Source organism: Lonchura striata, chromosome 5 (genome assembly GCF_046129695.1).
Source record: "Lonchura striata isolate bLonStr1 chromosome 5, bLonStr1.mat, whole genome shotgun sequence".
Lineage (NCBI taxonomy): Eukaryota > Metazoa > Chordata > Aves > Passeriformes > Estrildidae > Lonchura > Lonchura striata.
The window spans coordinates 2,963,290-2,985,042 of NC_134607.1; the positions used below are offsets into that span (position 1 = coordinate 2,963,290).

Sequence of the window (21,753 nt, forward strand, 5' to 3'; positions counted from 1 at the left end):
TTAATGTACAGGAGTCACTTTCTGCATTTGAGCTCCTCAATGGAGTGAGTTTAGGCTGTGGACTATTTACTCTTCTCAGTGGTGGAAAGAACATGATTTGAGTCATCAAGAACATGAAATCAGACAGATTTGATTTCTATCAAAGATTCAAATATAGACCCTGTCCATCTGTCCCTAAAGAGACAGCTCACAAAGCATATCTCTGTCACACAATGCAGTTTTCCCTTCCCCTCCTGTTTGAAAAAGAATTCCATTCATTCTGGCCAGCTGGTATGGGAATTGATGCACATTCATCTGTCATTAAAACAGAACAATATCTGAGCTTTATACATTGCTTAAAGAAACCAAATAACTGTGATGTTACTGTCAGAGAGAAAAAGTTACATGCTCTATTCTGATTTTAAAGATATCAACTCGTTCATCCAGATTCATGAAACTCACAAAGGTTTCTCATCATTCCATGTCACAGAGCATAATATTGCTTCAAAAACCAGAGGTGAAAGAAAAGGAATCCCAAATGTATTTTGTGTAAAAATTTGATTTTTAAGCCAGCCTCATGATTTCTTGAGGCATGCCTCTGGGCCAGTAACATTTGCATTAATTCTCTAAATGAAAATAGTTTTTTAAGCCCAAGGCAACAAAATTCTGCTGAGGTTATAGCACTACAAATCCAGCACTGCAGAATCTGGCTCTTTTGCAGCTGCAAAGCTGTTGTTTAAAATAATGCCAACAAAACTGCCGGGAGAAGTTCCCTATGAGAACACTGGAAATTAAGGCAATTAATTTAACACATGTGGATGCTTGTGTCCCCTGAGGAGCCTTTGCTACAAAGGCCACTCAGAGCTGCCATTAGGAGGGAAAACCTCTGGAATCCACCACAGCAGCTGCCACCCGTCCCTCTGGCAGCTCCCACGGCTCAGGAGCATCCTTGGGCAAGCCTGCAGCCTGCTTCTCCTCTCAGCTGTGACTGTGCAAATCAGGAATGACCTCAGCAGTGCTCCACCTCTGCCCATCTGGGCATCTGCAGCCAAGGGAACTTGGTCAAGCAATAATACTCTGTATATTGAATAATAAGTCTGTTCCCGTGAAGTACAGGAAATATAACCTCACTGCCAGATTTTTTACAGTCTGCAGAAAACGTGAAAAGCAGGATTGAACAAGATAAACAAAGCAAGATTTTGGCATACTTACTGAGTACATTTTCGTTGTAACATATCTTTTTACTCAAGATTTTGCCAATCTGTTTTATAACATGGTCCCACAGACAACTAAGGCTCACTGGGAGGAGAAGAAACAAGAGGTCAAAGATAAGAAATCCTTAAACCAACTTCATATCCAAAGAAAAAGCACTTATGTCTACATCTTCAATGTTTCAAGCCTCTCTTTGCCTTAAGTACAACAACTTCTGAGTGCCAAGTCTAATAAAAAAAATATTTAGATGTTGATGAACTGAAGTCTATTACTTTTACTTGGGAATCAAAGAGGGAAGCTGCTGGTTATATTGTACCCTCTGTATCCCACAGTTGAACAGTTGTCCCTGTCACAGCTGTTATGGTCAATGCATCCAACAACTCCCCAGAACAGAAGAAAACCCCAGGGCATGCAGACTCCCCACATGGGAAGAACATAACAGGGATTAAGGGATGAGGGAAATGGGCCATGGAAGAATGCAGGGAGACTGTAAGAGAGAGGAAGGACAGAGCTCCTCCATCAGCCAGGGCAGGGACTGGCACATCCTGGTGACCCAGCAGGTGGGAGTGTCAGACTCAGGAGTGCCAGAAATAGGATAAAAGAGGTGTGCACACAGTGGGAGAGGCACACAGAACACAAGGAGAACAGAGAACCCTCCATGCACACAATGCTCTGCCAGGGGCATGACCTGTACACACAGAACCTCTCAAATAAATTACAAAGGACAACGAAAACTGATTTTCCCTGGTTCATTTCACGTAACACCAGAGGTGAGCGTGAAAGAGTTCCAAAGAAGAGAACTCAGTAAATACACACACATGAAAGCTGTCCTTGGAAATGAGCCACAAACTCACTGCTGGCCCTTCATTAAGGCAAAGCTCTAGAGCCATCATACTCCCCAGCAGCCAAAGGGTAGCTACAAAAATCCAGTGCTACAAAGGAAATTGAGAATCTACAGAAAGACACCCCCATACAGGAAAGTATTGTAAATGCAGGCAAACCCAATGGGAAGAAATGACCATGTCTGACTCAATTCAGAAGGCTGAATTATTTCTTTACTATAACTATGCTAAAATACATCAATATATTATATAAAAGGAGATATTAAAACTACATACTACTTTTTCCATCTCTAACACAACTCGTGACCCTCTCTGAGAGTCCAGCCCCAGGTGGGTTGGATTGGCCATCAGGCTCAAACAATCCTCACCTGAATCCAGTCAAGCACTCACCCCAGGTAACCAATTCTCCAAACACATTCCACATGGGAAAAACAAGGAGCAGAAATAGAAATTGTTTTCTCTTTCATTTCTCTCTGTGCACCTCTATGAAAACCCTGAGAGGGAGAGAAATGTGCTTGCCACAGGCCATAGGCAGCCCTTGCCCTTTTGACCTGTGTTCTGGCACCAAATCCAAGCTTTCATGAACCGGCTGGACTTGAAGCTGATATTTGCTTGACAATTGACATTTTTCCACACAGAACTCCATAAACTTATTTGGTAAAATAATCACCATGGGAGAGAGAGCTTCATTATTACTGTAAATAGCTCGCTTTCTCAAATTACCAGTTTCACAAAAGGCATGAACTTGTGGGTTTTGACTCAAGAATGCAAAGTACACATCCATTTAGAACACACACAAGATGGGATGAAGGCAGCTGCTCTGCACCACTTCTCAGTAAGCACATGGACAGATCATGTCCAGGCAGGGTGACACTGTAAGACACAATAAAACACTGAATCAACCTGAATAAAACACTACACTTTAGGGGCTGATTTAATTCCACTGAAATCATGATGTTAGCTAACAGCTAACCTGGCTCTCAGCATGGTGACTGAGGGAATACCATGGAAAACTTTATTCTGTAGGTGAAGTTCACAGTATTTTCAAGTAGGGTACAGGAAATCTACAGGATGAGAGGGTTCAGCTCAAGTTGTGGCAGAGGCACAGTGCTCCCTATAAACAGTGCCTCTGTATCTCATCTGTGATGTGACCTCCAGTCATCTAACACTATAGAGAACAGCATTCTGGTTTACATTTTCTCCTGCAAATCTGTGTGTCCCACTCAGCCTGCCCACTCTATACTACAAAATTATGTGGAAGATGAAACTTTTGACTTCATTTCTTCAGTAGCACACCTGATTTTAAATTATGCATCACGATAAAAAAGGTTTTCTATAATTACAGTCCTCCCATATGCACAAACATAGACACACAGTCATGTATCTCAGTCTCTGGGTTTTAGGCATAAAGTTTCTCATAGCCCAGAAGCTCCCAAAAGCTGTTACCATTGATTGGGCACAGGTGTTAAGAATAATTAAAGATATAAGGGATATAATTATTCAGCCATCCATCAGTGGAAATCACATTAAAGCAGAGTCACTTTCCATTAGGCTTATTACATTACTGCCAGTAAGGCCACTGGTACATTTGATTTTCTACCATTATTGGAACAGCTTCTTCCTGGGTCACTCCCAATTTACCAAGAACTTGACTATTTCCAAGTACCGCCTCCATTTCACATGTTTGGAGCTGCACTGTCTATTCCTGCAGTGTATAGGTCTTCCAAATGGCTTCCAGACCACTTCACCAGTCCCTGGGACAGCTGAAACAGTCCTGGCCACTTGTGGATTTTCTTTGCCAAATAAGCCACCATATGGTCAACAGCTACTGCTGGAGCCTTCTGCTTGCAGCCACAGGCTCTGGCCTCTCACACATCCAGCAAACAGACTTTTTTGGGTATTTTCCACAGTTTGAGCAGATGGAGAGCTGCTGCTACACTGAACAAAGCTGATTTCCTTAGGAACAAATGAAAAGTTTTCTGTTGGACCTACTTGACATTGGTGCATTTTTCTTGAAGTATTGCTCAAACACAATTTATTCACAGAAACTAGGTAAGTGGCCCCAGCTGTGTTCTACCTCTAAATATTACCACAACAAGCCGAACCACTTCACCCCAAATCATCACATTTTGTGCATGAAATCTGTTTTGTGTACCTACACTTTTCACTAGAGCAACATAATGAAAATTCTGCTTAGGTCCAGTAAACAGAAAAATCTTTGTCAACACTATTGAGAAGCAGCAAGATGAAGTTGTAGCTTGGGTAATGTGCTTCTGGATTTAATTCCTGGCTTTGCTGTAGACTTTCTGCATGACCGTGGCTAAATCAGTGGGACCCATCCTAGGGAAGCCCAGTTTCTGCTGCCATGCCTGTCCCTAGCCAGCAGCCCCTCTGAAACCCTAAATCAGCTGTAAGCCACAGAGGAGCAGCTGACAAAACAAGCTTCCAAGGGTCTTGGTACCCTTTGGGCTACAGGAAGGTGGAGCTTGAAGATGCTATTATTGTCCAATCTCTCAACAAGGAGATCAGATTACTCACCACCCAAGCATTTTCTTTCCTGGCAAATAAAATCCTATTGTGATGTCAAAGGTGCTCCTCCAACTCATCCACACAATGCTGCACCTTCAGTTTCGGTGCCTCATTTCTCACCCATCTTCTCCTTCTCTCAGTGACTGCCAGTAAATCCTCTTGCAGCATGTCCATTTTCTAAGTGGGCAGTTCCCTGTCACTGGGGCCCCAAAAGATCTAATATTACCTTGCTATATGCACAAACCAGCAAATTAAATATGATTATGCAAGCTGGCTTTCCACAGCCAACTGTCTAGCCACCAAAACTAAGCTACTGCCAGCTATCAATGATATTTTGGCTGGCTGAGATTGGCTGGGGATATTTAACAAGACACCACTATGAAACTGGGGTGCAATTCTAACACAGAAACATTGTAGCCTCAGATTCTCAAAACTGAAATTTTAAACCATAAGGAATTTAACAGTGTTTGTGCTGCATGCACCATATAAATCTTGAAGAAGACCATTTAAAAGAACAATTTAAATGTACCTGTCTACTCTAATACTGGCATTTTGAGGGCCGTCCATCTAAATATTTTCCCTTATCTAATGCATTATCTGTCAAGGTCTTGCCAGTATTTAAGAGCATAGTTAGTAAAAAAATATTTTAAAAATGTACAGACAAAAGCTTGAAGCTGCTTGAGAAATGATAAAAACACAATAGATGGCACATCATAGAAATGTGTGTGCTTGAAGCAGCACACCAGGAAATTGAAAAGCATTCGCCATTCACACAACAAACAATGAATTAAGACAGAAACCTACAATACTGAAACATCGTTTTACAAGGGCATTTCCAGAGCTGGCATCTGCTATCTCCAGTGGACTTTGGATTTCCTAGAAAGGGATCATCTCATCTCAGGCAAAAAGTCACTGAGAATGCACTCACAAAAGAGTTTATCTGATTTTATCAGGTGGAGTACAAAGCTCCCATATTGTCTACCTCTTTGCAGGCAGCGCTACACCCATGGCAATTCTCTTTAAATATTTTTACTTGGAAACGGGGAGGATAAAAAAATACAAGAAATACGGCATTACAAGCAGACACCCAAACGGTGTGCAGCAGCCAAGGGATGCATTTACTGCACAAAACATCCACTTGCACTGCAAACAAGGGAGGCCCTTCTGAGATTCAGACAGTGCAGCAAGAACCTGCCGGGAGCACATGTTCTCCCAGAAGGATCTGGGCAGCCACCGACCCTGTGCACCACAGCGGGCATTCGCAGCGATGCCACAGCCCTTCCCGATGCCACAGCCCTTCCCCGCTCGACATCCTTGCTGAGCCAGGTTTCCCTTGCCCGGAGCAGCACCGTCACACTCCGGCGGCTCGGGATCACCGAGGCGGGGTCACCGGGGCAGCGCTGGGCGCCCGTGTGTGCCCACCCTCCGTGGGTACCCCCGACCCCCCTCCGTGCCCGGACCAGGCTCTCAACTCTGCAGAGCTGCGGGGACTGCGCAGAGCATCACACCTGGCCACAGGGCACCATCGTCGGACACCATCCCCGGATCCAGGACACAATCTCTGCAGCCAGGACACCATCCCCGGATACAGGACACACTCTCTGCAGCCAGGACACCATCCCCGGATACAGGACACAATCTCTGCAGCCAGGACACCATCCCTGGATACAGGGTACCAGCCCTGGATACAGGGTACCAGCCCCGGTCCCAGGGCTCCATCCCCGAATACAGGACACAATCTCTGTATCCAGGACACCATCCCTGGATACGGGGCACCATCCTTGGACACAGGGCACCATCCCTGGACACAGGGCACTACACCATCCCCGGCCTCAGGGCTTCATCCCCTGATACAGGGCACCACTCTTGAACACAGGGCACTGCACCATCCCCGGCCCCAGAGCTCCGTCCCTGGACACAGGGCACTGCACCATCCCCGGCCCCAGGGCTCCATCCTCGGACACAGCATACTATCCTTGAACACAGGGTACTGCACCATCCCCGGCCTCAGGGCTTCATCCCCGGATAAAGAGTACCATCCTTGGACACAGGGCAGCATCCTTGGACACAGGGCAGCATCCCCGGCACACCCGCCAGGGGATGCCGTGCTCAGGCCTCATCCCACATCCCGCGGGGGCACCTCCAGCCCCCACTCCCGACCCCGGCTGCCCGGTGAGCGGGGAGAGGAGGAGGAGGAGGAGGAGGAGGAGGAGAAGGAGGAGGAGGAGGAGGAGGAAGAAGAGGAGGAGCCGCCCCACCAGCCGCGTAGCCCCTGCCCGCCCGCCCGCCTACCTGATTTGGGATAGGTGACAATCCACACGTCGCTGTCCCTCACCGGGAAATTGGCGATCTCCTCCATCTTCCCGCGGCAGAAGGGCGGCAGCCGCACCCCATTGTACTCGAAGTACTTGCTCTCGAACTCGCAGGGCGTGCTGGGGGTCTCGGCCTCGCTCTCCGCCATCCTCTTCCCTGCGGGCCGCGGGGGACGCCGAGCTGCGCGGGCCGCGGGCGCTCCGGCGGCAGGGAGGGAGGGATGGAGGGATGGAGGTGGGGAGGGAGGAAGGGAAGGGGAGGGGAGGGGAGGGGAGGAAGGGAAGGGAAGGGGCGGGCGAGCGGCGGGCGCGGCAGCCCCGGCCCCCGGCACAGCCCCACGCACGGCGGGCGGGGGCTCCGCGCACGGTGATGTCATTGCGGGGCAGGGGAGGGATGCAGGGATGGATGCAGGGAGGGAGGGATGGATGGATGGATGGATGGATGGATGGATGGATGGATGGATGGATGGATGGATGGATGGACGGATGGAAGCCCTGCCGGTCCCACCTCCCCACTCTTCTCCGGACACGGTCGCGGCGGAGGCAGCGGGGGTGGAGGCAGGACCTGCCGCCATCCCCGTTTCCAGCCCATCCCGCGGCGGTGCGGGCGCTGTGGCGGTGCCAAGGCCTCGGAGAGGGCAGGTGGGAGGCTGGGGAGTGCAGGGGAGAGGGATGAGCCGCAGCTGCCAAGTGAACAGGGAGCTCTTTCCCCCCCTTGCACCGAGATCAGGCGTGGGGGAAGGTAAGACAGTGACAAAGAGGAGCGCTCCTGCTTTCTCAGCAACACAGATTATTTGCTCCTTGCACTACTCCCGTTTAAACCGACACCTGCTTTCCACACAGGATACTCTTCATCCTGGCTCCCTAATGCCCATCTCCTCGATGCCACCTCTGTGTATCCAGGCAGGTGACAGCTTTCATTACAGCCTGCAGCATCTTTCAGGTGGGGCTCAAGTCTCAGCACTCAGCGGTACCCAACGCACCTAACCTCCCTTAAAATGTGTTTGTGATACCAGAAGAAAGAGGCCAGTGTGGCTGTCTGGTCTAGCATGAATTAAAAGCCAACAGTATTTCAACAGAATTAAGACTTCCCTTAGTTCTGGAAGCATCAGTGAAGAACTTTGCTGTAGTTTACTCTTACATGTTTTATAACAGCTGCTTTATTTTTAATGATATTGTTCTGTGATGGGGCTAAAACACAACAGAAATTCTATAAAAGCATCAAATCATCTGTAGCAGATTCATACATTTGAAAGAAATAAAATAAGCTTATAAAGCATAATCAAAGTAAGGGAAGAAGGTACAGTTGCTAGGAAAACACATGTCTAAGTACTAGGGAGTAAATTACAACAGCTAATTTCAATTGAGTTTTCTAAATTGTGGAGTTTGTGTGTCCTGTCAAACTCTCTCTTCCACAGAAGCAACCTCAGGAAAAGTAGCAGTTCAAATGGCTGAGCAGTAACTGCTTTCAAGTTTTGTAGATCTACCCACCAGCGTGCATATATCACTGCTTTTACTGTAGTTTACTTATGTCTATTAATACTAAAAATAAACTGCAGGTACTAAAGCTGTGGTTAGGGCAGGTAGGAAAAGTATGTCAGAATCTAACCTCAAAAATATTATTTCACTGACTGGAAATGCTACAGGCATGTGCTAGGAAAAAAAAAATAACAACAGCAGCAACAACAACACCACAAAAAACCTGACCCTCAAAACACAACAATAAAATGTTTTAAATGAAAGAGCAATTGGAATGTGGCTGAGAAACCAAGTCCCCTGGACTAACTGCACTTGGGGTGACTGTGTCTGTGTTGCAGATGCAGTAAGTGAGGATGTGGGACCTGTAGTGCACAAACTGGAGGGCTGATGCATGCCTATGGATATTAAACATCAGGGTTTAATGCCTGGGTGCAGATCACCAGCCCGGTGCTTACTCAGATCTGACATGCCTGAGTCACATCAGATCTGCTATGTATGTCAGGACAACTGAACCACAAAATGCATGAAAGCTGTTTAGGAATTCCCTGTTAAAACAGACTGCAGTCAGTATATTCATCATTCACAAACAGGGTGAGGCTGGCAGACTCTCATTCAGGTACCCAAGAGCAAACGACCTGAGGATGATCCAGTGTTAAAGCTAAATAAAAATCAAATGTGCTGTAGCAGATGAGCCATCCTGGAGTGTTTCATTTACCTTCAGACTAGACAGGGCTCGTGGAGAGAATCAGAATATGTAGCTTGCAAAGTGATGGAGATGAAAAATCATCAGATTCAAGCTGAAGATACTGTAAAGAATGTCCCTGTCTTGAGGTGTGTGCACACTGATGCTCATACAAAGATGGAGTTTCAGCTTTTGAAATGCATCTGATGAACAAAGCTAAACCTGGCAATATTTTGCCTTACCTTTGTATTAAAACACAGTAATAGAAACTTGCATCAGGGCTGGAGGGGCATGTTCACAGAAAGACAAACTGCACGGGAAGATAAAAGCTAACTGCAGTTCATCTCTAGACGTGACATTTCATGAAGACTCCTGTAGGTATTACACTACACCGATGTCGTGTTGCCCTAATAACAGCATGTGATGTTGTGTTAATGCACCAGCTTGGTGTTTGCAAAACTCTGCTGCGTGCTGGCCACTGGCATTTGTTCAGTGAGGACACATGGACTTTCAGGAATGTTTCTCACTGACTCACACCAAATGTGAGCTACAGCCGTGGGAGGTTTGAGCACATGATCCTAACACAGCATGCAATTCTCCTGCTGTTGATGAGGCTGAGGATCAAGCTGTTAGTCAACACTCAACATCTTTTTTTCTGTTTCTTGTACCTGTAGCCAGGAATGAGTGCTCTAGCCTTATAGCCAGGATGTTGAGGAATATGATTTCTATTCTGCTCTCTTATTTCTGTGTAACCTTAAAAAACTCAGTCTCCCTTTGCTTTAATTTCCACCTGTCAAAATTGTGCAAGGATTGTAATCTACCTCAGGAGGCTGTCTGAAGATAAATCTCTTGCCTCCAATTACCTAATCAAAAGATATGTGGTCTTTCTAGGAGACAAGATCAATGCCAATCATTATTTCTTTGATGTGATCCTGATCAATGTGATTGGGATGCAAGGGTTTGTATTTCTCGCTGAAATTTTCTCAGCTGGTACTTGACAGAACCAGCTGCTGAGTGCCCCAGGCTGTAGAAGACACTCAGTGTTACATTCAGGAGCAATACAAATCACTCACTGTGCCAACTCTGAGACAGGTCCTTACCAGAGAATATCTTTCACAATATACAGTGTTCCTAAAATTATGTCCTAGATCATTTCACATTCAGCAGACTCGGATCATGACTACATGTAGACATCACGTATTATCTTTACCCTTTTTCATCCTTCCCAACAGGCCAGGTAGAGACATCCAGATAAGATGAGTTTGCTGTACCTGCAGCTTCAACAGAATTAAAAAATCATGTGATCCCTTTACATCATGTACATTGTGCAAGAAATGAGAGCAGGAACACAAAGAGATGAGTAATGAAGATACACAGCAAGTTGATTTCTTCAGCTGGGGATGCATTGATATATTCAGTGTCTCCAAGCAAAGATCACATGAGGGGAAGAGGAGCAGTGAATAAGTCAGCTCTGCTCTGCTTTCCTGAAAGGTCAAAACTGCTGGTTTTGGAATGGAATTGTGCAATGGTAATTCCACTAGAGGAGATAGTGTGGGATACCTTGCATAGCTTAACATTGCATAGCTGTAAATATTTTCCGCAGTAGGCTTTAGCTACCTGCACATTTCTGTTTCCATTCCATACCCCTGTGGTGTTGAATTTGTGGCTGTTTTTAAGAGCAACTTTTATTCAGAAAGCAGGCAAATTTTTCATCTTAATTTTTAGTTTCCTTCCCAGGGGCTGGACTGGGCTGTGGTTTGGATGTGTGCTGCACACAGGGCAGGTAACACAGAGGTGCTGCTGTTATTGCTGAGCAGGGATTACACAGGGCCAGGGCCTTTCCTGCCCCTCAAAGGCCACACTGGGGAGGGGCTGGGGGTGCCTGGGAGTCTGGGAGGAGACACAGCCAGAACAGGGACCCTAGGGATGCTCCAGACCCTGTGACATCATGCTCATATGTAAAGGGGAAGGAAGAAGGAGCAAGGGTGGGGACATTTGGGATGACTTTGTCTTCCCAAGTCACTCTTCCACAGGACACAGCCCTGCTCTCCTGGAGGTGCTGAACACCTGCCTGCCCATGGGAAGCAGGGAATTAACTCCTTGTTTTGCTTTGTTTGTGTGTGCAGCCTTTGCTTCTCCTATTAAGATGTCTTTATCTCAACACATGGATTTTCCAGCTTTTACATGTCCAGCTTCTAATTCTCTCCCCAGTCCCACTGGTGGGGGAGCGAGCGAGCAGCTGCCAGGGGCTTGGGTCTGGCTGAGGTCAAACCATGGCATCACCACAAAAAGTCTGTTCAGTAGGAGCAGGAAGAGATGGGAGCAATGCCTACAGCATCACCTGCTTAAGGATTGCATAAGGCATGGAGGGAACAAGAGTCACCCACTAAAAGAACTTCACTGAACCTTCCCTGTGTGTAAGGCACCACAGCTGGTTCTGTGAGAGCAGCAGTGTTACTTCACTGCCCAGGAGCCTGTAAGAGGTTAACAAACCCCATTCTACTGCACATTTCTGCATGCCAGGCTTCAAGCCCACTCTGCCCTGCAAGTTCTGAAGTGATGCACAAGTGGAAGAGAAGGCTTTTTGACTTGTACCTGCTGTGTTTGGAATTTAGGCAGCTCATCTTTCAGCTGCCAAATCCAGAAGCTGACAATTGCAAAGTTAAGAGATTCTTGGTTCCAGACCACCTCCAGCTCCTCCCTGATCCTAATACTTATAACTAAGAATATAGTTCTTCAGACAATCAGTCACAAGGATTGTGGTACAGATACTGTGGTAGTTTCATGATTATTTTGGATACATCATCAGCTGAAAGCACCTGAAAATACTTCAGATGTAAAGTGAAGGCTGGAATCACCTCCTGTGGGTGGACCCATAATGAGGAGAGAGGTCACAGGCTTTCAAGTGTATATCACATGTTCAGGTGTAATATGACTTATCTTACCCAGACTCATTAATTAGACTGACAAATGATATGTGTTTTTCTTACACCATATATTATCATTTCAGTTTGCCAAATATAATTTAGAGCCTTTGGAATATAAGTTAATTACTTTTATAATCACGGTTTAAGTACTGAGTGATAAGAGAGCACAGGTCCTGGGTTAACAAAAGTAAAGGGCTCCAAAACATTAAGACTGCAATTTAAATTCTCAGTCCTGGGCCTTTTTTCATTCATTTCCATGGGACTGATCATGGGAATTAGAGATGGAAGGTTAATCTCTAAAAAGAGGGCCAACATGAAGCAGAGGTACTCCAGGAGAGAGAACATTGTTCTGAAGTTTAAGCATGGCGATGGGAAACAGAAGTCTTTGTTTCTAATCCCAGTTTTGCTCTAATTTACTTGATGTTTCCACTCAGTTTCTTAAACCTTCTCTTTCAGCACTTATGAAATGTAGTGAATATCTTAGTGTCTTGGAGTATTTTAAAAAACCATGTAGATGTGCTTATGGATGTGGTTTAGTGGTGGGCTTGGGTGAGAATGAAGGCTGCCCCCATGCTTCCTGTGGAACCTGTGTGCTAGAAAATGTTAGGGCCTGGAGTAGGGAAAATTCACAAGTGCAGCTGAGGAGTCTTTGGCTTCTTCCCCCAGTGCTGCACAGAGTGTTGAGGCCATTGGCTGGCTTAGTGGTACGGTTGTGATCAGCCTGGGATTTAATATCCAGCTCTAGGGCCCTGCAGGTAATGCTTTTTTAAATCAAGTTTGTGGTTTTCACGCTCCTATTTGTTCTTAAAAAAAACCATGGTAGAGAGTTTCTCAAGCTGTCTTGAATTGCACTGAGTACTCATAACAAATACAGCTCAGGCTGTAACTGAAGGTCTGCTACACAGACTTGAAGATGTTTATTAAGCAAAATATCAAATAGATAGAAATCATGAAAGATTCAGCTCTTACTGAGTCTTTGCCAGTACTTTGAGATGGGTAGCAATGGAGATTTCTTTGGATGCATTTGAGAAATCCCCACAAAGCAAGCCAGAAGCCATTCTTCTAGGTGCTGCATGATCCCAATACTGTAACTCTTGCTTAAACCATCCTTCAGGTATACCATGGCATTTACAAAAGCCAGGCACATGTCAAATGGGGTTGTGGGAATTTAGCAAGAACATTCAGCCTGCCAGGTTTTGAAAATTTGACCTGAAAGGGAGTGTTCCTTCTTGCCCAACAAACTAAATCAATTCCTAGTTCTCTTACAGCTGGCCTTGATTCCACTTAATTTATACCAGCATTATATTCCATGCTGTTACATGTAAATGAAGCTGGAAAAAGATTAATAAGCTAGGGCAATTTGGTTTTATAGTTCTGGCTTTGGAACTGAGAAACCAGCACCCACATCATGTGTGTATGTGCCTTCCAGCTCCTGAGAATATAAATTCCCTTTTGGGAATAGAACTGCATTAATCTGTGCTAAACCTGCTTTCCAGATTGCTCCTGCTGTTGGCATCACAAAGGAAAGCACTGTCAGGAAAAGCAAAACAACATTTATTGGACTACTTGTCACATTTTAATTGTAAATACTGTAACAGCATCCACTTTTTGCTCTATGACAATTTATGTCAGCTAAACACTTGAGCAGCATGCTTTTCCTCCTGTAAATGCCTAGTGACATATTGCCCATTAGATCACGACAAAACTTAGTTTTAAGTGCACAGCCTTAAGCAAAAAAGATCTATTTGTGTAATTTCTTGTGGTTTGCACAAACTGGGGGAGCAGTTAGGTCCTAGTCTGCTTTTTGGTCCTTCTCTCTAAAGGAAGACAAAAGAGAATGAGAAAAATAGAAGCTATATTTTGATGTTGCACTAATAATAATGAATACAGAGGCAACATCCTGTGGTCCTTTGAATCTGCTGTTATATAGAAAAATCAAAATATTGAAATGCACAAAATGGACTATGAGTCAAACAATATTCTGAGATTTTAACTGGATCTTATGAGCTGCAGCAAGGAGTTTTTAATTAGTATGTAGATTGTACTTGCAGATTCAAATATGCTGGAGATACACTCCTCAAAGAACTCGTGAAAATTGCATTATTGAATGCAATGTTCTGCTCTATAGCCTGTTTTCTGGTATTTTTAGGAGTTGTTTCAAGATTTAAAGGTCATTTTATACACTCTTTCTCTATATTGTGCCCTTTTCTAATTGTGCAATGTGCATTTGACAGGCTTGGTTGCACTGGTTGCTGCTTTGCAGCATTCCTTTGAGGATGTAGCTTACTTCGCCATTCCAGGAAACTACAAATTAATCAAACCTACTTGAAATCAAATCAGGAATGCTTTTTGAAAAAAAAAAATTCAACAGAATTAGGACTGTCTTAATCTCAATTAAAGCAGATATTTTGTGTACAATAAGTTTTAACCACTTCTGTTCAGGAGCAGGGACAGCACATATCCCAGATCCCAAAAAAGCTGCAGAACAGTTGCAGATGGCTGTTCCACCATTCTTTCTCTTGCTCAGTGACCTCCCCATCTCCTTCTTTGCTCCAGCCTCAAATGTTCATTCTTGCCAAGTTGCTTCTGTGCCAGCTACTCAGTTGTGTTGTTTTGGCTGCTTCTGTGGCTCCTCATCCACATCAGAAGACAGACCACGATGACAGAGGACAAGCTGCAGTCTCCTGTCAGCTCAGAGCTTTTATTGGGAAGAGGAAACAAAAAGTGTTGACAGCAAGGGCTCAGATGAAAGTGATTTTCTGTTAGGGAGTCAGGCTTGTGATAGGCAGAATATCAGTGGATGTAATATAGAATTTATACAGACCAAGGTTTAAGAAAAGCAGAAAATTATCTGTATTAGGAACATTCTCTCATAGAACTGGCACCTATTGGAACTGCAGGGCACTGTTTCTTTGACCTAGACTGTGCACTACTGATGGCCACAGCACAGGAAAACCCACAGAAATCTGGTTTTCTTGGAGACAATTTTCCCCCATTCTATTATGGGAAAGGAAAAGGATTTTATAATCTAATACTTAATTAGTAGTACATAGTACTAGGGCGAGAATACTGCACAAATTCCCTAGGTTCATTAGGGAGCAGCATGTTGTGGATTCAGTCAAGAGATGTGGCAAATTTTAAGGACAGCTTTGGTCTGATTTGAATTCTCAGAAAGGGAAAAGGAATTATATTATGTTTTGGATTTAAGCAGGAAACTGAGACTGAAGCTCTGGATTCACTAAAGCCATCAATACAATAGATAGCAAGGAAGGGATTGGATTCATCCCCTCAGCAGGGGACACCACAGCCAGTTCATAGGACTGGGTGTTGAAAGAATGTTTTATCAGTTTTAGTTGCATTTTGAAAGGCTTTTTGAGGTTCTTTGGCTGTGAGGGGAAATTGAGGTCTCTAAAACTCAGGATGAATAAAGTTTGTGAGCTGTCTGGGATGTGTGGTTCCCACCATCCCAGGGTTTGTACAACAGGCCACCATCTGACATCAGACCTCTTATACTTTTAGGATTCATCAATGAGTGATTAACAGCTGCACCTTTCCATAAAACTGTGGGGAAAAATTCCCACATGCTCTTTCTGTGGGACATTGGATTTGAATGTAGATTGTATGAAATCATGTTTTACAAAGTGACTGGTAATTTCAGGTTTGTCTAAAGACTCTTTCAAACTAATTACATCCTTACCCTACCAATTTAGAAACTGGTCCAGGAGGAGTGATTTGCCTTTACAGACTCCTTAAAAGAATGATAGCATTATAACTTACCACTTTGACCCATCAATGGTTACCTACATGAAAATACTTTTATGTGTAAACCAAATAAACCTCTTAAAGCCTCCTTAAGAAGGCATCTATGCAAAGTATGTTTCTGGATTTTTAATTTTTCATGCATCAGAGAGCTCTTGGGGTATTGTTACTTTCACAACTTACCCATTGCTAACAGATATTTTCTGCGAAGATAATAGATTGCTTGCCCCTGTCAACAGGAGAAAGTCCCATGATTATCAATGTTTCCACTTTGAAAGCCTTTTGGCCAGATTAATGGGGTCAGGGCTGCAACATGTGCTGGAGGAAGGCTGGAGGGCTGCCTGCTGTTGAAGCAACAGGACAAGGAGTCTGCTGCCTAAAAAGGCTAAGAGCAAGGGAAAAGGGCAGGGCTTCCAAGGAAAGGCAAGGAAAAGGGGGCATTCAAGGACTTCACAGCACACAGATGTCAAGGATCTCCTCAAGAAATAACCCCTCCTCACCTCTGGTTAGCAAATAGGAAGGGGAAGCTTTCGTTCATTTGTTCCCCGTTGTAATCTCAATGATGTTACTAAATACATCTCAATCTCTGTAACCGTGAGATGTGAAATGCAACCATGGGCATATATATACAGAAAAGCTAACAATATAAGCACCAAAATACAGGTTTAGGTCTGTCACTACATCATAGGTGTTTGTAAACCGAGGTTTTATTTTATCACAAATTTAGTATCAATGATTTAACTGCATAGGCACATTTATGCTTTACATTAAGCGTTACACTTTTCTAAGCTTGGTGTCTGCTTACATTTTTCAGTGTTTTTCTGAGTATCAATGTGTATATATATATATATGTATGTAGATATCTGTGTATTATTTTTTATGGTATAATAGAGGTAGGCAAAGCCACATGGACATCTGTGAGTAGAGAAATATCAAAATATGTGCCTTTAATTATGCTAGAGAAACAGTTTATCCTGATGATGCACTGAAAGCTCCTGTCTATAAGTCATGATTATTTAGCTGAACTTTGAAATGCCCTCCCTCAGGAAACCATGCCAAGCTTCTAGTTCTGTTTGGCAAATTTAATGCAAAATCATGCAAAATTACCACTACTAGGTGTGTTGCCTTTTTGTTTTCTGAGTATGCAGAACTTGGGCTTATGCTGATCTTGGCAACAAATAAGATTAAAAGAGGTCATCTAAAGATAAGATTGCTTATCTCAACTACCTGTATTCTTTCTTCCTCCTAGTCTCCCAGTTAATCTTTACTTATACTCTGCATGCCTAGCGTTGAGGGGGGAGGGCAGTAAAGCAGTTGTTTTTCTTCTGAACTGATGTAAATTATCTCCTGCCTTCCACAGAGCATCCAGAGAGGATGGAACACTTCAGCTGTGCTAGGAAAATGCCTGTTTCTTGGGTTTGGAGAATAAAAGCTGAGAACTTGCTACAGGCTAGTGAATCCTCTGCCTGCACGTACTGCAGTCTTCATCAGCTTCCTGTGACGTTGCTGTGAACCCTGGGAATAATCAGTATTATCCTGGTCTCCTGTGCAGCAGGATCCAAATGATCCTTTCTGAGGAGGCAAAGAAAGAAGGGGTTGATCTGCTGGCAGTGAGAAAATCATCTTTTGCTGAAAGCAGAAGCACAGTTCAGTTAAATTAGCAGGGACTGCTCTTTGCCTGGGTGTGTGCACATTTAGGAGGGCAATCAGTGGGCAGCAGGCAGGCAGGGACAGTGTTCTCTGGAAAAGGGGTGAATCAAATTAGAGACTTTTCTTTTTCAGAATTTGTTCAGTGAGATCAAACTTCATGGTTTGCTTTTGAAATGGACTGAAGAAAATAAACCTTGTTTCTTTAGTTGACCAAAGTCAGTATTTACTTAGGAAAAGGACATTGTATTTGCTCCTATTTTTGAAGTATTATTCATTCCACAGGACAAGTCAGGACAGATGTATCACTGTGGGTAAAGTTGAAGTTATGAGTTTCTCTGTCTTTACCAGCTAGGAATTAAAATGAGAGTCTGGCTGTTTCACAACATAATTGACATTATGCCACAGCCAAATTCCCTACAGCAAACCAACATTCAGCAGCTGGGAAAAAAGTTGGGGGGGGGCGGGGGGAAACTGGGGAGTAAAGGGAAGTGGTGTGACATGGTGGCCTAGATTCCTAAATTAGAATGGGCTAGGGAAGAAGAGAAATTATTTTGTGCCTTTTCAGTGTGTGAACAAGAACCTGAGACCTGAGAAGATGAGAATTACTGTTTTGTACACAGTTTAAGATGGTTAAAAATGTAACCAGAATGGTTCTCAGCAGCATTTCTTAGAAGGCACGTGTAGAGACATCAGGAGCACATCAGGAACATCTGCCTGGGATATACAGAGAGCAGACTGGGTGGATGAGAATGGACAGGTCAAAAAGCCCCCACCCCTTGGTCACTCTTGTCACAGCACAGACAGAAGCTGCAAAAGGCTCTGGACTTCTGAAAGAGCAGGCACAGCAGCAGCCTGATTCCCATGGTGTGTTTTCTGGGGAATGGCAGAGGGCAGAGGTGAAGGTCAGTCCCTCCCCACGCCAGAGCCAGCTCCCTGACCCACTAGCCAGCTTTAGCTGGCACACTGCTGTGCCCTTCTCCCTTGCACACCCAGGAGAGGGAAGCAGGGGCTGCCCACGAGTCACAAAATGTTTGGAAATGTGCCTCAGCCTGGGCTGACCCTGCTGTAAGGCCACAGGCAGAGCCAAGCCACCAGCTGGCTCAGGCCAAGGAGGCAGAGGCTCCCTCTGGTACCTGCTTACCCTCTCCAGTGCAGCTTTCTAACCCAGCTCACTGTTCACTTTTGTCTTTCTGGTAGTGTTGGCTAAGCCTAAAATCAGAGACATGGCAGGAGAAGGAAGGGAAGGCAGGGAGCATACAAACATGGAAGCAAAGGAGGAAGAAGCAGAGCAATGAGAGCAGGACAAGGGAGAAAAGGGATGAAATACAAAGGAACAGGAAGCAGAGCTGAGAAAGATGTCAGCACTCCTGTACAATTTCTGGTACGAATTTTAGTATATACTGTTTTTCTCACTGAAAAACATCACCAAAGTAAAAGGGAACCACTCCAAATAAAAATATTATTCAAGCAGAACAGCTTTTTGGTTTCGAAAACAAATTCACCAGCACATTTGAAAAGTGAATACAATGATTTGCAGCAGTTGAAGATCTGGACCTGGCAATTATTTTTAAATGCTAATACCAGTAGATAGGGACTGTGACCAATTCCCACCTTGTCACCCAGCCCAGAGCACGGGATGGCATGTCCAGTCTTTCCTTGGATGGGGATGGGATTCAGCCACCACCCTGAGCAGCCCCTTCCAATGCCTGAGCACCCTTTCCATGGAGGAATTCCTGCTGGTGTCCAACCTGGCACAGCTTGAGGCCGTTTCCTCTTGTCCTGTCCCTGTTCCCTGGAGCAGAGCCCGATGCCCCCGGCTGTCCCCTCCTGTCAGGAGCTGTGCAGAGCCAGAAGGTTCCCCCTGATCCTCCTTTGCACCAGGCTGAGCCCCCCCAGCTCCCTCAGCTCCGTTCCCTTCTCCGGACACGCTCCAGCCCCTCCATGTCTCTCCTGTCCTGCGACTCCCCAGGTGCCCCGGGCTCCGAGGTGTGGCCCAGCAGTGCCAGCACAGGGACAGTCCCTGCCCTGGCCCTGCTGCCACGCCATGGCTGGCACAGCCCCGGCCCATCGGCCTCCTGCCCCCGGGCACAGCCGGCTCCTGTCCAGCCTGTCCCCAGCGCCCCCAGGGCCTTTCCCGGCTTCCCAGCCCCTCTGCCCAGCCTGGAGCTGCAGGGTTTGGTGTGAGCCAAGGACAGGATCCAAACCTGACCTTGTTGAACCCCACACAACTGGCCTGGGCCATGGATCCAGCCTGGCCAGATCCCTCTGCAGAGCCCTCATATCCTCCTTAAACCTGTCAGGATTCCTGGTTAAGTGGGGAATTGAGCAGGTTTCTGCCGTACTGATCATTTGCCTACTAAAAAATTGGACCGTTTCTACATGAAAATGCAACCAATGAATCTAGGTGAAGGTTAGACCAACCAAAGGAATTGGGTATTGTTGCCTTTACCATTTAATCAGCTCTCTTGAAACCCTTGGTCCCTTGGCATGAAGTTTACCTGGTGTTAAAGCTGTGTCTAAATTTCCTGTGCAACTTTTGGGAAGAATGGTGAATTCTTCAAAATGGCATTCACAGCAGCCAGGGCCTTGCACAGGCAGGTGCCTAACATAATTCACAGGAAGATGAAGAGAACAGATGTTTACTTTGACCCAAGGAGAGATGTACATCTTGTATGTCTCCCTCACTGGACTTAAATAACATCTTTCCTCTATAAAGGAAGAGAAAAAGCTCTCTATTCCTCTTAAAACAGAGCTACAGGACAAAGAGTCTTCCCCAGATCCTCCTTCTCATCCTAGAATTTAATGATTAAAACAGGTCCAGATTGAGAAAGATCACTTAGGACAACTCTTGGCACACAGTGGTGAAACTGTACCTAGCTATAATGACTTCAGCCATTGTCCTCAAGCTGTATTCTGGAATAGCTGCTCCAAACCTCCAGCTCTACAAACAGGAACTTTGGAGACTTAGGGAAAAGGCAGGCTACCTAAGGTGTCTCTTCTTTCTTTCCTCACAATTTTTTGGAAGCCTGGTGGCTACAGAATGAATTTGGTGTAACAGGTCACAATGGGCAGTGGCAGGTTGTCCAAGACTTTCACAACACAAATAAGTTTCACTCAGTGAAACTTAACCTTTCATTAGGTCCCTCAAACCTGCAGTACAGCTGAGTGAGCAGAAAGGTCCACAAGTGCTGTGCAGCTTGCAGGGACATCACCCCCGCTGAGGCTGCCTCCCCTCCTACCTCAGGTCCCCTCTGCTACGTGCCAGGGAATGACTTTCCCCAGGTCACCTGGCTTACATAAGCCCTAAGGAAGCTTTTCCATGCTGAGGCTACGCGTGGTTTGCTGTTCAGCAGCTTTAAGTAGGCAAACACAGAGGGAAACAGAGGGGGAAAATAGTTATTTCCTGCCACTGCAGCTCCTCCACCTAATTCACTGTGCACTGATGCTCACATGAGCACAGCCAAGGATGGCAGAGGGCTGGCACTCACTGCCTAGGTCGCTATTTGTCTTGGTTTGGAAAGACAGGTGTCTGCTAAGGAAGGCAGGAGCCTCTCCTGAAATGGAAAAAAAAAAAAGTAAACCCCCTCCCTGCAAATTGTTATAAATTTGAAATTAAGGGGGACTCTCAGGCAAAAATATGGCAGCAGGAATAACAGTTCTTTATTAGGGAAGAAAACAAAAAGGTAAAAGAAACAATGCAGTGAAACAAAACAACACTGACAGAGTCAGAATACAACCTGACACCCTGCTGGACAGGGTGATGGCAGCAGTCCAAGTGGGAATTGTGGCTGCAGTCCTCCTGCAGTGCCAGGTGTGGTTCTGTTGGAGCAGTGATCCTGTAGAAAAGGGTGCAGTCTTCCTCTGAAGAGGCAGCTGTTCCTCTGGGAAATCCAGTGCAGAAAAAGCTGTGCTGGTGTTCCAGAAACTCAAGATTATATCCAGGTGGGAATGCTTGGCTCCTCCCTCTGGACACAGCATCTCCCAATGGGATGCTGTAACTTTTTTATCAGTCATGCAGTGACGTTCAATGTCCCATTATCAGCAGATGTCTCCCCTGAGAGAGGCTTGCTTGTAGAAGGGATAAAGGAAACTACCCAATTAACAGAAGACAACTGCCATACAGATGGCAAATAGAATACATCTTGCCTTTCAATCTGGAACACTCTTGTTGCCCAAAAGCCCACTAGAATTTTTTGCTTTTCAAGGCAAAGTGCATGAGGTCCTTCGGGCAACATTTTGTGGCACTTGTGAAGTCCCTGTCCCCTTTGTGCTGGCATTGTAGTTCTGTCAACCAGCCTGTGGTTTGGTTTAGCCATCTGCAAGGTGCAGCATTCTTTGTACAACTTCCTTCCCTTCTCCATCTGGAAGGAAAAACACACTTA

At 45.3% G+C, this 21,753-nt stretch overlaps 1 protein-coding gene across 2 annotated transcripts in view; it reads right to left on the reverse strand.

Annotated features, from left to right (window-relative positions):
- The window catches only part of SULT4A1 (sulfotransferase family 4A member 1), a 28,109-nt gene extending 20,981 nt beyond the window's left edge, over window positions 1-7,128 (reverse strand). Inside the window, exon 1 of one of the 2 annotated variants that reach the window (XM_021535503.3) lies at window positions 6,855-7,127. In XM_021535503.3, the coding sequence (XP_021391178.1) occupies window positions 6,855-7,023 (169 nt within the window). In that variant the 5' untranslated portion in view covers window positions 7,024-7,127. Of the gene's footprint in view, window positions 1-6,854 lie in introns of both variants that reach the window. The other variant, XM_077783198.1, reaches the window with a different exon arrangement.
- Window positions 7,129-21,753: the final 14,625 nt, after the last annotated feature.